Here is a 15679-nt window from a genome sequence, read left to right as displayed (position 1 = left end):
GCATTTTGGGGCAGAAGAAAAGCCAAGCATAGGCCCGTGTGTGTGTTGGATTGAGGACAAAAACTGTGTGCTGGGGAAGCACAAGTCCATGCAATATTACCTTGTAAGGTAGACTTGAAAGCATATGCTAGTTGTTACATTGGTAGTGGCACAAACTTCTGAGTGATTATATATTTTGAATTCTTGTCTCCAGTCTTCTCCAGCCACAACTGTTACATCTCCTAATTCTACCCCAGCAAAAAGTATTGATACATCACCGCCAGTTGATCTCTTTGCAACTTCATCTACAGCAACTCCAGTCAGGTTAGTTCTGCAACGGGTTAATCATGAACTGTTTTCTTGTGTTGCCCACAGCCCCTTTTACCATTTCAGTTTGGATTTTAAGAGCAAAATATGTTGCATACTTCTGGGAAATGATGTGCCTGCTATACACTCTAGATGTCTGGAATTTGTATATGGTACAACTCTATAGTCTTAGTCACTAGACTCATTCAACATTTTTTTTTTTTTTTTTTTAGTTTACACTGAATGCACAACACCTGTACAAACACTAGTTTTATAGGACAAATTCCCAGAAAACTGAATTGAGTTAGTATAGCTTTTTTGGCAGTATCCAGTATTGCAGCAGTTAACCACTGCTATTTCCTAAATTACACACACATACGTTCTAGTAGACTAAAATATATATGTTAATGGAAATAGTGCTGAACTTAATTTATTGGGTTTTTTAAATTTCTACTTTTGTTTAACCTAAAATATTAATCGTCACAGTTTAAACAGATACATGTTGAAACCAAATCAAATTACTTTGCACTTTATTCTTTTGAAGGATAACATACTGAAATGTGATTAGTTTGTGACATAGCTTTAAAGCAGGGATGGGCAATAATTTCGGGGGGATGGAGGCACTTGAAGATTTTCGGAAAGCGGTCAAGGGCCACACTTTCTGTGGAGGAGATGTGGAGGTTGGGTGCAGAAGGGCACATGGGGTAAGGGACAGGGGTGCAGGAGACAGTGTGAGGTCTGAGAGGGAGTTTAGATGGAGAAGGTTGTGACCTGGGTCAAGGAATTGGGGTGTAAGGTCAGGGAGGGAGTATGGGTGCAGGAGAGGCTCTAGAAGGAGGTGAAAACTGGGAGAGAGTTGTGACCTGGGGTAGGGGAGTGTGGAGAGTTTGGATGGTGACCTGGGAGAGGGAATTGGGGTGCAGGAGGGGCGGGGGTGCAGGGCTGCTGACTTAAGTGCCTCTGACTGGGAGGCACTTACCTAAGCTTGCAGGCTGGGCTCCCACCTGCTGCAGCCTCAGATCACTTCAGACTGCACACTTGTTCCCTCCACGTAGTTCTCAGTTCCAGGAAGGGAAAGAGGCTTGCGCTGTCCCCATTCCCAAGGCCAATCTCTCACTTCCTATTGGCTGGCTATCTCCAGCCAGTAGGAGCTGAGAGATTGGCTGGGGGCCGTGAGATCACACACAGCCTACCCTCCCTGCAAGGCAGAGAGCTGCAGAAACTGTGCTTTAGACCATGACAGCTGAGGGTCCCGGCAGGGTGGTCTGCAGGCCACATCCGGTGGCTTGGCAGGCCAGATCCCGTCCCCAGGCCATATTTTGCCCAGCCCTATTCTAAAACGTGTCACTTGTATTAGCTTGTTTAGTACCTGCTGCATAGGTCTATGGCTTTCTGACCTAATGGACAGAAATATTTTGGAAAATAGATGCTGCGACTGAAAACAGAGCTCCATTCCAGTTAGTCTTAAAGGGGTTTTGATTTTCCTTTTTAGAAGTTCTCCAGGGCATATTCCCTCTATTGTGCTTCGTTCTGCAGTATCATTGCAGTTCAACAGTGTCTGCTGAAGACACAGAACAATAGCAGTGTCCAGTAAGAGAAATAAGTGGCTAGGAATAATGATGTCCTGTCACCAGGTGTTGAATAGCCTCAGCATTTGAACTAAATATGTATTAAAAGAAATTTAGTACTTCTGCATGATTACGTTCTGTTCCAAAGAATAGTTGATCTACCAAGTTTTGATAGATACACTGGAGTGTAAATGTTGTGAACGAAAGTAACCTGGGACAGCTTTTAATTAGCGGAATTTATACAAAATGCCTGTAGTATCACAGATTGAGATTTTTTTTTTCTTTTTTACTTGCTACCCCAATAGCACTTCCAAACCATCCAGTGATCTTCTAGATCTTCATCCAGATTTCACATCATCTGGGCAAACAGCTCCATCAGCTCCTGCAGGGGCAACTTCATGGGGAGGTAAAATACCCTTTTGACTCTTCTTCCTTCCTCCCCCCCCTTTTAAAATCCCCTCTTATATTGACATCTAAACAGAAACCTGGCTTCTGTTACTGTTATGAAAAGAATAAACCATGTTCAAAACTCATTCATTAGTCTTTGTTGACAAGTCAGTGGAACCCAGAGTTGATATACAGCCATACAAGCTATCAACAATCCTTATCCTATGAGGGACCTAGCGTGTGTAGCCCAGAAAGAGTGTGAAGGAGGTGGGAGGTCTGGAACAACCTGGTAGTGTGCTAATTTAAGCAGGGATGGGCCTAGGGCTAGGACTCAAAAGACCAGTGTTGTAATCTAGACCATTGGCTCTGCCAGTGACTTGACATGGAACTGAGGGTAAGCCAACTGACAGTTTTTTCCTTGCAGGCAAGAGATCTGTAGAAAAAAGACACCATGAAAATTCTAAAATACTGGCACTACGATTACTTGTTTGGTTGTGCTTTTTAAATCTGCTCTTGCTTAGCGAATGGTAAAATTTGTATTTGTTCTTTAAGTGTATTACCAATCCTTGGAGTCCTAAATGTTGAAAATACTATTTCCTGAAATATTTTCAGGTGAACAAAACTGCTGTGTATAACAGCCATATTTGTATAGCACAGGTACGTGCACGCATTCTGTCAATCATAAAAAAATCAGTTTGGGCAAACTCGGTATCTGAAAAATTTCATGGAGTCAAATTCTCTGATGTTTCTCTAAGGAAGAAAAGCCCTCCTGCGCAATGTTGTCTTAGATCTGTACTTGCTCAGATTTTTGAACACCTGGTGCAGCAATAAAGAGTAAGTTTCAGAATGGAGAGAAGTGTCCCCTAAGGGTCCTCTGGGACCAGTCCTATTCAACATATTCATAAAGGATCTGGAGAAAGGAGTAATCAGTGAGGTGGCAAAATTTGCAGATGACACAGTACTATTCAGGATACTTAAGTCCCAGGCAGACTGCAAAGAGTTAGAAAGGGATTTCTTACAAAACTGGGTGACCGCATAACAAAATGGCAGATAAAATGCAAAGTTAATTCCTATTAGAAAACTTAATCCCAACTATACATATAAAATCATAGGGATCTACGTTGGCTGTAACCTCTGGAGAGATATGGAGTCATGGATAGTTCTCAAGTGCTACTGCACATTTTGTGGATAATTTCAAAATTTACCATGTTGGGAATAATTAAGAAAAGGATAGATGAGAGAATATAGTCTCTGAATAATTCATGGTATGACCACACCTTGAATACTGTGTGCAGGTGTGGTTGCTTCATCTAAAAGATCTATGGGAATTGGAAAATGTTTAGAAGAGGGCAACAAATGATTAGGGGTATGGCTGCCATAAGAGGAGAGAGTTATAAGAAGTCTGTTTTATTAAAGAAACGATTAAGGAGGGAATATGGTTGAAGTCCACAAAATTATGGCTGGTGTGGAGAAAGTAGATAAGGAAGCATTGTTGACTCCTTCTCATAACACAAGAACTAGGGTTCACCAAAGGAAACTAATAGATAGCAGGTTCAAAAAACAAACCAAAGGAAGTATTTTTTCATACAATACACAGTGAACCTGTTCATTTCCTCACTGGAGGATATTGTCAAAGCCAAGAGTAAAACTGTTCAGAAAAAACCTAGATCAATCATGGCTGTGCTGCCATGCAGCTTAGAGGGAAACTGATGGAACAGTGGAACACTCCAGTTTGCTAGAACCTGGGAATGGGTGACACAGGATGGGTCACCTGATTGCCTGTTGTGTTCACTCACTCTGGGGCACTGGTATTGTCCATTATTGGAAGACCGGATACGAGGTCTGACCCCGGATGGCTGCTATTATGGCCAAGTGTGGGTGTGGTTCTTTTTTTTTTTTTTTTTTTTTTTTAAGACCTCAAGTCATTCTTGTAGTAGTGTTCTGAACTTTTTCCAATCTCTTTGCATCCTTTTTAAACAATGGTGAACAGAACTGGACACAGTATTTCAGTAATGATCCTACTACTTCCATATGTAGGAAGTCATGTCTCCCTATTTCTCAGTGTATCATGCCTTAAACACTTAGGGTTTGTCTAGACTATGCTGAAGTTTCAAAAGAGGATATGCAAATGAGGCTTACGTGGCTTTTCAAAAAAGGGGGGGGTGCTGCCAAAACCGTGACCCTACTAACTCCGCTTTCAGAAGTGAGATTGGAAGAAGATATGCAAATTCTCACAATTTGCATATCTCACAATTTGCATATCCTCTTTCAAAACTTCAGCGTGGTCTAGACATAGCCTTAAAGTTTGCTTTTTCTCTTAGCCACTGCATTGCACTGTGAACTTTGGGATTGGCTATCCCCTATGACCCTGGCCCCATAAGGGGGAGACATGCATTCTTGGTTCCTAGAAGTACTTTCCATTAACTGTGTAAAAATCCATGTTTGAATGAGTACAACGTAGTATGTATGCATTTTAATTCTGTGTGTAGAACTGACTTGGCCTTGTCTGTTCCTCAAGTTTTTGCAATCTGCAGATATTATTGGTAGTTATCTAGAAAAAAACAAGACCTAGCACTGAGTCTGAAACATACCACAGTAGGATCCCACTAAAAATGCCCTCCATAAATGTTTACTCACCTTGTTACATTCTGGCTAATAGATAATGTAGCCCTTATTAAGTCTGTTACTACTTTTGTTTTTGTGTAGAGTTCATTTTTCATGTCCTATGGTATCAAGTCAAATGCCTTGTAGAAATCTAAATATTGTCAACCTATGCTTTTTTTGTCATCCAAAATTTAATCAAGTTTGACCTCTCTAAAAGAATCAAGTTTGACATAATCCATAAAATGTTATCATCTAGAAATAATTGTGCAGCCATTCTTTAATTCTTAACTGATGGTGCCCTGTATCAGCCTTTCTGTGTCTTTTTTTTTTTTTTTGGTGGTGAGGCGGGGTATTTTGTTTTTTTGTTTCTTTAAGATTACTGTTAAACTAAGCACATTATAGTTACTCATGTCATTTTGCCTTTTAAAAATACTAGCGTATAACCATTTTTTCCAGGCCACTGGAAGTCATCCAGTACTCTGAGATGCTGATATTTAACAAAATCATAAACCTCTCAGCCAATTACTCTAAAATTCTTAGGTACCAATTATTTATTCCTGTAGACTTAAAAATGCTAGAGAGTAGCTGTGAAATTTAAACAACCTGATTACAATTGGAGTAGAAAATATTTTATTATGTAAAATGTGTGTAAATATCTTTGAAATATTTTTCTATATGTTCTATATGTGGAAAAAGGTAGAAAACTTCTGCCGTATCTACATCATTGACAACTTTATCATCCTTATCTTGTAAGCTACCTATAGCACAACTAGGATTTGGTTTTGTTCCTGATGGAATACTTTCATTCTCACTTTCTATGACATACCGAACATAATTTTTATAATTTTTTAGCTATTTGTTTTTGACAACTTAAGTAACTGTTTTCTAATAAGTCTACTTTACCATTGGCAACAATACAAATATGGTGACCTGTTCAATATCTAGTAATTCTGTGTGAGGTAATATGTTGATGGCAAGAAATAACTCTGTGCCTTCCTCTGACACACACTATTTAAGCAATTGGCAAGCCCATTAAAGTGTTCTGTACTGAAATAAGTTCTTTTTATATATTTTGTGTGGTTTTTTTTTTAAAAACTTACTGTGAAACTGGGATTTTTTTCACTTAATTTTTAGCACCAATTTCAAAGAGTCTGTAGGAGAATTCAGGGTGTCAGTAAATATATTTTAGATTCTCTTTCTGTTATATTGAAATTTGTACTCTGAGAAATACAATTTGGTGAAAGCTAGACTTCCTTTGTCATGGGGCGTTCTGGGCTTCCTATCTGTCATTCCTCCGTTGTCTTGTCAGTTACTGCAATTCAGCAGAGGAAATCAGAATCCTTATTATTTTCCAGTGTTTATACAGCTTCACCTGGCAGCTGTTTTTGGAAAGCAACAATATATGTTAAAGCTTCTACTCTCTATCCTTCCCTAGGTTAGTGTAAAATGCAAACAAAACTGGGGAGGAGGGGGAAGTAAAAATCAGGTTTCACCTCATCTGATCCAAGCTTTAAATGGTTGCTAGGTAAAATAATTACAGAAACTTTCACTGTCCTTAGGACTTAGTCTAATTTTAAATGAAAATTCACTTCATCTAGGTATGTGGACTACCACATTTAAGGTAGGGGAGTATGCTCAATGGGGTGTACCATTATTGCTTCAGGTTCCATATGTCCATCCCCCGTCACCCTCTCTTTTAGCTGATCCTCTTTCCACTGATGTGTAGTTCGAGGTATGTTGGAACATCTTAATCACCACACTGCTCTCTAAGAATGACAACCTCCGGTATTCTTTATCGTAATATGTCCTTATCAACTTCATATCCATAGTTTATCTAACGTGAGTATGAGAAATGGGTTGCATGAGTGTGTAGCATTTCACCATTCGCAGAAACCCTGTGCTACAGCTGAAGAGTTTTTCCAGAACAAAGATGAACAGAGGAGGAAAAAATTAGCTGCATTTAAATCTCTACCTGGTCAAGGCTCTGTTTTCCAGACCTCCTTTGCATCAGTCTAGGCAACAGCTCTCAACTATTGAAAAGTTGAGAATCTAATTGAAGGATGTTAAATTTGTATCAACCACACGATTAGTCGATAAGGATGGCTCTGTAGAGCTGCAGCAGGGGTAGTGCCAGGAGCCAGCTCAAGCCACCAGGCTCTTAATACATTTAAAATGCAGAAGTGCAGTGCCCCAGATCAGCATAAGCTGATCAGTCCCAGCTCACACGGAGTCCAGCAGCCCCTGTTCGTTGCATCCAGCACTGGCCACCATGAACAGGGACTGCTGTCAGGGGACACAGGTCAGCACTGCGGAGATGGTTTTGGGGGAAATGGGCTTTAAAACTGGCTCCCCCCAGCACCAGCTCCTCCTTCACTCTCTCCTTCCCCCCACTGCCTTTCATAGAGGCAGCAAGGTGGCGAGGGGGAGCGAGTAGTCGATACTCCAGTTGACTACCTGATAAGCTTATGCTTGTGAGGCTGTCAAGTAGACTAAGATGTTGGCAAGTAGTCAACTAATGTAGACTGTCATATGACTTTCAATATTTGAGAGCTGCTGCCTGGACTGATGCAAATGAGAATGCATCCTCTTTCTTTAAGTTCATATATTGAAACTGCCTGGCATTACTGAAAGTTTTAATGTTCTCTGTCAACTCCAGAACTGTGAGTCGCTAGATTTCGAACTTATACTGGTTTGTATGTGGGAAGAAGTTCTGAAAATAGAGCTATGGATGAGGGAAGCAGGAAAGAAATAATGAAACTAAGGATACGTCTACACTTGCACATTCTTTGAGAGAGGGGTGCAAATGAAGAGATTCAAAATTGCAAATGAAGCCGGGATTTAAATATCCTGTGCTTCATTTGCATATTCACATTATGGTGCTATTTTGAAACAGCACTATTTGGAAATAACAGTCACTGTTAAGACATGGTTATTTTGAGAACCTTTCTCTTGAAATAACTGGTAAACCTCATTGTATGAGGAATAAGGGTTATTTCGAGAGAAGGGTTTTCTCTTGAAATAACAGTGGCTGTTATTTCGAAATAGCACCATAACGTAAATATGCAAATGAAGTGCAGGATATTTAAATCCTGGCTTCATTTGCAATTTCGAATCTCTTCATTTGCATCCCTCTCTCAAAGAGTGTGCAAGTGTAGACATACCTAAGAGAATAGCAATAGTGGCCTACATACCTAGGAGAATAGCAATAGTGGCCTGTTTTTTTATTATTATTATTATTTTCACAGCATAAGGCACATCACAAAATTTGTTTTTAGTACAATGATATAATTTGTATCCTTCAGTCACACAGACTTGACTAGTAATTTGGATTTTAAAATGTGTATATAAAACATTAACAATTAGGTAATGTTGTTTTCCAAAAATGTCTTTTTTTTTTCTTTGCTTAACTTCAGTGTAGCTGCCATAGTTTCATTGATTATACAGAATGTACTACGGCTGGTCCGTAGCTGAAGGTGCAATAAGCTTTCATTTTCTGCAGCAATAATTATAAGGCCAAGGTTTGGGAAATAAAAATAACAGAATTAATGGAACATAGTGTACCTAAAAGACTATAGGGAATGGGTGAGCAAGCAAAGAGTAAGGAATGCAGTGTATTACTAAGGATTTAGGTTAAATTTGCAATTTCTTGGACCCCTGTGATGAAATTTTACTTGCCTTCTCCATTTCCATTTAATACAGACTTGAAAACAGACCACTCTTTTGTGCATTTCCCTATTTGTTACAAATCTTTGGCACTTTGGAAAATCCCAATTTAAATGGTCTAAAGTCAGCCACCCACAGAGTGTATCTACATTGAAATTAGATACCTGTGACAGGCCTATGCGTTCAGGCTAAGGCACTGTTACATTGTGTGGTATAAACTTTTATTCTCGGGCTGCAGCCCAGGCCTTGGGACTTAATCACCTTGTAGGGTCCCAGATCTTGGACTGGTATGCAAGCCTGAGTCCTGTGAACCAACTCGTCTGGCATAGGCCAGCTATGGGTATCTAAGTGCAGTGTAGATCTACTATGTGTTTTTGAAAGTCTTACACTTCAATTTCTGCATTGTCTTGGTGGTGGTTAGACTTCATAAGGGAATGATAGATTAAAAGAAGCAAAGCAGTGCTGCAAGTTTTGTCTACTGAAGCAATATATAGAACATTGGTATGCTTCTTTCCTCTAAGAAGTGTCCCAGCTGTTAGCTGCTCAGTCACATATCTTGATACAACTTTTCCAAGGAAACTATTGTAACAATATTTGCAAAGAAAAAATTGTAGTCCCTTTAGCGTCAGAATACAGTGTCATGAAATGTTAAAGTAGATTTATTTTGAACTGTGACCTAATACTCACCTTTTGGTAATTTCACAGCTTCATTCCTCTGTGCCACAAAAATATCTGTGTAACGGCAGTAAGTATAAAAAGCAGTAAAACATTGTTTTGAATCTTGTATTCTTAAATACTCGGTGTTTTTCTCTCTAACTTTATTAAACAATGATTGAAATTCTGTATGCAACATTTAAGTAGGCTGTCATAATAGGAAGTTTGGAGACTTCAGCATACCATGCTTATCTATAAATTAGTGAAGTAACAAACGTGGTTATATTTAAATATAGACAAATACAAGGTGGGAGTGTTCCAGTAGCATTATTTCAAGCTCAGCTTTCCAAACTCAGCTGGGTATACGTTGCTTAGATACTCAAGTGGTGCATTTTTTTTTAACTAGCTTATTGATAGTAGAGATGCCTCTAGACTCTTAATACCAGCCTTCAAAATGTATGGGTTCTTTCCTGCCAGTGCATCTAATTGTGTGAATATTCCTCTGTTTTTCAGAATAGGAACTGTGCAGCAAATACTGCATTTCCACAGACTATGCCCTTTCTTTTTACAACCATGTTTGAACTAAAGATAATGGTTAGGATCCTGCTACATGCGCGTCTAATGTCCCTCTAATCTTAACTTCTTTAATCAGGAACGAATTCTGAATGACTATATTAGATACCTAGTACATGGGATATGCCATTAGGTTCTGGTGCTTAGGGTGTCAGACTAAAGCTGTGGACAGACTGGTAGAGAGATGTCATTTAAAGCAAGAAATCTAAATCATCCTCTCTGTAGTACAGGTTGACCCTTTCTACTCTGGTCCAGCAACATCCCTGGTCCAGCGTGTTTTTAGGTAGCGGATACCTACTTATGGGTGTGGCCAAGTTGCTTGTAGTCCCATAAAGATTGTCTGTAGTCACTGGTCCTAGCTCTGTGCTGTTATTTAGGTCTAATTTACCATCTAAATGTCTCTCAAGCAGTGCGGGTGTTGGTAATGCAGCTAGACAATATCAACTTCCCATGGTCCAGCAAACTGTCAGGTCCTGAGGGTGCCATACTAGAAAGCTTCAACCTGTGGTGTCATAGCCCATTATCTGCTTCATTGTCAAGATGCACTGGAACTTCATAATCATTTTTTCTTCTCCTCTTCTTGAAGTTGAGTGGTTTTACTACTTACAACCTCTCACTATGGAGATGCAAAAGCTACTGTTTTTGTGAAGCTATGACATGTTTTATATTGCAGTTTTGCACTTTGATAGTCTATTAAATAGAAGTACCCAGTAGTACTACAGTTACAGTAGATGAGCAATAATTCAGAAAACAGTCATGGCCAAGGACCATTTACTTCAGTCAGTGATATTTTAAACTAAACTGGAACAGCAGAGGGAGTGCTCACTGCACCAACTGGGAAGGAGATGATGATGCAGCAGAGTCTGCTCAGCCAACTTAAGCAGAAGCCAGGGAGCTCTTTCTTTTTAAAAGTGAAAGAGCTGTGGCACACCCTGCACACCATTATTTTAACCCCAGACTTGAGTGAAGAGGACAACAGCAGCAGTGAGGAAAGTCTTTTAAGACTGCAAGATGTTGTCAGCCAGACCTTGCAGCTGTATTTCATGTTTCCATATCTGTGGAATAATTTGGTAGTAAAAGACAAATGTCACTTCATGAAATGGCTAAGGAGACCTGCTCAGGAAGGGCTCTGTGTGTAGATACATATATTGCATAGTGTGGGTATGGCTACAGATGTGCCTTTTGTTATCTTAGAAGCTACAGTGGTCTCAATTTTAGCATGGAAGTTTCCACAAATACTGAACTTAGTTTTCATCTTAAACTAATCAACAACTTGGGTATTTTGATTTCATGGCCTTTTCTAACAGCTAAGGACAAATTTTTCGCTGATGATGACTCAGTCATATAGCCAAGCAGACTTGTTGACAGATGCTTCAAAAATTGATGTTGCCTTCCTGTTAGAATCCTTAACCTATAGATAAGTCTCCTTTCCTTGACAGTCCATCCTAATTGAATCTTCTAAATCATACAGCCGTGAAGACTTTACTCTTACTCTTCTAAAGGTATCAGACTTGAAGCACATTGAAAGGGAGTATGGCAGTCTTCTTGTTAACTCAGTAAATAACTTTTCTAAAAAAAGACCCCACTGGTGGCATTGGGGGCATGTCAAGGGTTGCAACCTTTGGTCAGGATCTCCCTCATTTTGGGCCCAGCGGCTCAGTCTTTAGAGTCCCCCCCCCCCCCCCCCCCCCCCCAGGGTAAGTACGGCCTTGCGGCCTAGGCCTTAGGCCTGCAGGTCTTCCTGGGCTCTGGGGCACCGCAGGAGGTGAGGATGGGGGACCCAGGCCCTGCCACTCCAGCGGGTCCCTGCCCAGGGCCCTATTGGCAGTGAGTCGGTCCACTGCCTGCTCAGCTAGGGGTTCCTCCCTTCAACCCGCTGAGCACTTGAGGTATTGTTACTCCCTGCCCTGGGCTGCTTCCTACCTCCCTGCTGTTGCCCTGCGGTTGTGCCTCTCCACGGTCTCTGGGTCCAGGGTTGGTGCAGCAGCTGGGTTTGTAGCAAAGGTTCCGGCTACGTGGACTCCTCTGGGTCAGGAGCTGGCCTTGTCGTTCGTTTCCCCTCAGCTATCAGCCCCAAGTGAGCCAGCTCAGGGCCTTTTATAGGGTGGTTGGCCAGTGAGCATGCCCTGCAAGGCCTTGTCGGGGGTGGGGGAGGACTCTCCACCAGCTGGACACTCTCAGCCAGCTGGGCCCTACCCACAGGTTTATTTATAGTGCAGGGCTGGGCCACCCTGTCACAAGGCATAAAACTAAACGGAATTTTATGGGTTCTTGTGTCCAGTTACTAACTATTGCAGACAACCACATCATAATACCATTCTTAAGTTTATCAAGCACTAGAAGATTTACCCAGCATTGCATGAGACCTTACCTTCATTATTTTTTGTTTTTCTTCATTTAAATCATTGCTTTGCAGTGGGGCTGAGGATAAGTGATTCAGGCTTCCCCAGGGAGAGAGGACAACTCCAGCCCCCTCTCACCTTAGCAGCTTGGAACCAGGTGATAAGTGGTTGTCCACGGCAGCTGCAGCTATAGCAGGAACAGTTGGGGAGGGGGTTCCTCATTTGGGGGACAGCCAGAGGGTCACTTGCTCACTCATTGACACGCTCTGAAATAAATAGTAGCTAGGTGTCCCTTTCTCCGCCCCTGCCCTCTGCTAGTCCAGTGGAGTTACAGCTGTTCTGGTCCCCATCTCTAACCCCTTGCTGCCCCCTGTGGTCATTGTTCAATATAGCTGTTCCTCCTGCCAGACCCCTCCCTTTCCATTTTATGAGAAATAATCAAATTTTAGGCATGTCCCAATGTTCTGACACAACCAAACCCTGACCTTGCTTTGGGTTACAATGAGAGGAAGTGCATGCTAAATTTGGTGGTCCTAGTTCTTAGCATTTAGAAGGAGTTCTTGAACAAATATTCTGGAGCAGACAGACACACATTTCTAAAATGTATAGTAAGAATTTCTGACTATCTGAAGGTGAAAATCTCTTTATTCTATTATTGCATCCCTGAGCTATTTGCTCCAGCTATCAGTTAACTCACAAAGTATTGTTTGAAAACTTGTGAACAACTTGTTTAGCCCCATCTTGCATGTTGGGAATCCTGACAAAAAATTTTTGTCCATGCAGATAGGGAAATCTTAACACATTATCTGACTGGATATACAGGACTTTTTTCTGTAACGCATCCTTTTTCTTCCAGTATTCTTGGGATACTACAGGAAACTACTCGTGTAGTCTCCATTAAGTTTAGGGTGTAAATTGCACAAATCACTAAAAATAAGTTTGTTACTCAGGAAGCTACACAAGCAATTTGATTAGGTTGATATAATTAGAACACAAACAGAAATATGAATAAGTTGATTAAAATGGAAATAAATCCAGTTATAAGGAAAAGTGTAGACAATGCATACACATAACAGCTCCTGCATCATGTATTATTATAGCCTTAGCCTGATACAAGATAAAGCAGCCCTTGCCTATCCCAGATAGACATTTACACCTTTTTAAAGACTAGTGACAGCAAAGATAGGCAAAAGAAGTAAATGGAGATCACCAAAAGCAGGTTTATTCATACTCTGATTTATTGTTCAGTTAGCCCAATGCCCCGGTTAAAGATGGACCTGACAATCTTTTATATATGTTTTCATTCCATCCACATACATCTAGGACCATCTGATAATGCCCCACCCATTGTTCATATTTGGTGTACTGGGCAACCAAGATGCTGTTCAAATACTAAAACTCTTCAAATACCATATAATGAACTCCAAACCATTTGTACTGTGTATTAATCACCATTCTGAACTTCTTATGGAAAGTGCAAGACAAATCATATAGCTTTGCAGAAATCCTGAAGCAATTGATATACATTTGCTTTTTAATTAAAAAAAAAATCTTATGCATCACACTGAGTTATTTAGTGTTTGCCTATCTCCACAATGTTAACTCTGGTCTAAAGTTTAGAACTTTAGAACACTTCTAAAAAGTTCAGAACATTTCAACCTACAGAAGTTGAAATGTCAAAATAAAATGTTTAAAAACCTCCAATTGTCTTTATAGTGCTTTATTTATCTTACAGTATAGAGGATTTTAAAATGTTTCTTTTGGATGACTAACTTTCTTTAATGTGAACTCTAGTTTTGAATCCAAACATTCTTCTGGGAAGTGCAAGATGAAAAAAATCATACAGCTTTGCATAAGTCCTGAAGCAATTGAGGGGCGGGGGGAAAGGGACAGAGAGGAAGAAGGGATAACTCAGTGGTTTGAGCATTGGCCTGCTAAACCCAGGATTGTGAGTTCATTCCTTGAGGGGGCCATTTAGAGATCTGGAGCAAATCTGTCTGGGATACTACTTAGCCCTGCCATGGGGGCAGCGGACTGGACTCAGTGACCTCTCAGGTCCCTTCCAACTCTGAGATAGGTATAGGTGTATCTCCATTGTTAACCAGCAAGCTAATGCTGGGGGTGTGTGGGTGTGTGTGTGGTATGTACATTATATTTCTGGATGAGGAAGTGATTTGAATCCACCTCAGAGATAATATGCATAACAGGCTTTGAGGAAAAGAGCAGAGGGCAAATGATCCTTAACTCTATTTAAGAGTTTTTATTTTAGTAGGCCACCAGTAGTTATGCAAACTTAAGTAGGGGAGAATGGCTTATTCACTGGTAAGGCATCACTGACAAACTTTAGAGAAGTCCATTATCCCAGATAATTCTATTCACATATTTAACTGTAAACCTCTATATAGTAAAGGTAAGCATTTTGGAGCTTATTGCTGTCTAATCTCAGGACTATGGGAAATAGAAAGATTTGTATAATTTGTGGCAACAAACTACTAATGGAAGTATTTTCTTAAGTTCCTTCAGTGCCAGTATATCTCAGATTTTTAATAACTGCTGTGACTCAAAGTGCTTTTCTTAAATAGACCTTGTCCATTCAGACTTAGTGTTGGTATTTAATAGAAAGTATTTAAATATTTAATTTTTGAGAAGCAAAAAATTGAATAAAGCTATTAAAGAAATGGATTCAGTTGCACATCAGGCTACACACTTAAGTGTCTACTTTGATGTTTCAAAGTTTCTAAAATCAGACTGTCCTATATAAGCTGAGTTCAAGTTATCTAGGTCATGTCCTAGGTTAGATAGACATCTGTCAGGGATGGTGTAGGCGGAGCTTGATCCTGCCTTGAGGGCGGGGGGCTGGACTTGATGACCTCTTGAGGTCCCTTCCAGTCCTATTATTCTATGATTCTATGTCTGTGTATAAGGTGACATACTAGTAAATGAATGGTTCAAAAATTGTGCATCACACATGTGGCTAATCTACATATTCACTCTTTTTTGTTAATTCTCCTATTTCTTTGTATTGCTATCATGAAATGGACGATGTAACAGATCTTTTGGGAGAGGGTGAGTAACACTACTTTTCTAAGTTTCCTTTAATAAAGAATTGTTAATATAATTTTAGCAGCTCTCTTTATTTCTTGGAGAGTATAGTGCTAGTATTTCCCCCTCTCTCTTTGGCTCACTATTTCCATTTGGTCTTCATATATGATTGCATATAGACAATCTGGCAGCGCTATCCAGTGTTTCCTCTGAGCCACAGATTTCAGATCCATTTGCACCAGAGCCTAGCCCAACTCCTACTGCAACTACTGAAATTGCAACTGCCTCAGCATCTGCTACAACTACTACAACTGTTACTGCTGTCACTGCTGAAGTGGATCTTTTTGGAGGTTAGTTTTGTTACTCTAATGCTGCCATTTATACAGACCAAATAAGCCATCTCAAAATCATCAACATTCATAGTCTGTCTAAGGACTTGATCTTGTGGAGTCCAGAAGCCTAAATTATCCAAGTAACTAGATGCATTGGAGTGGAATTTTGATTAACTGTAGTTTTGCTGGGTACTGGGGTTTTTTGTTTTCTTTATGCAGGGTTTCCTTT

At 40.2% G+C, this 15679-nt stretch overlaps 1 protein-coding gene across 1 annotated transcript in view; it reads left to right on the top strand.

Annotated features, from left to right (window-relative positions):
• Window positions 1-15679, top strand: part of SNAP91 (synaptosome associated protein 91) — a 128752-nt gene that overhangs the window by 74065 nt on the left and 39008 nt on the right. Inside the window, exons 13-16 of the mRNA XM_006124205.4 lie at window positions 194-303; window positions 2159-2259; window positions 15128-15142; window positions 15298-15468. Coding sequence (XP_006124267.2) covers window positions 194-303; window positions 2159-2259; window positions 15128-15142; window positions 15298-15468 — 397 coding nt within the window. The remainder of the gene's footprint in view (window positions 1-193; window positions 304-2158; window positions 2260-15127; window positions 15143-15297; window positions 15469-15679) is intronic.

The sequence above is a fragment of the Pelodiscus sinensis genome, chromosome 3 (genome assembly GCF_049634645.1).
Source record: "Pelodiscus sinensis isolate JC-2024 chromosome 3, ASM4963464v1, whole genome shotgun sequence".
Classification (NCBI taxonomy): domain Eukaryota; kingdom Metazoa; phylum Chordata; order Testudines; family Trionychidae; genus Pelodiscus; species Pelodiscus sinensis.
Note: the sequence above shows the minus strand (reverse complement) of the source record. Positions and strands in the feature narration are given on the sequence as shown.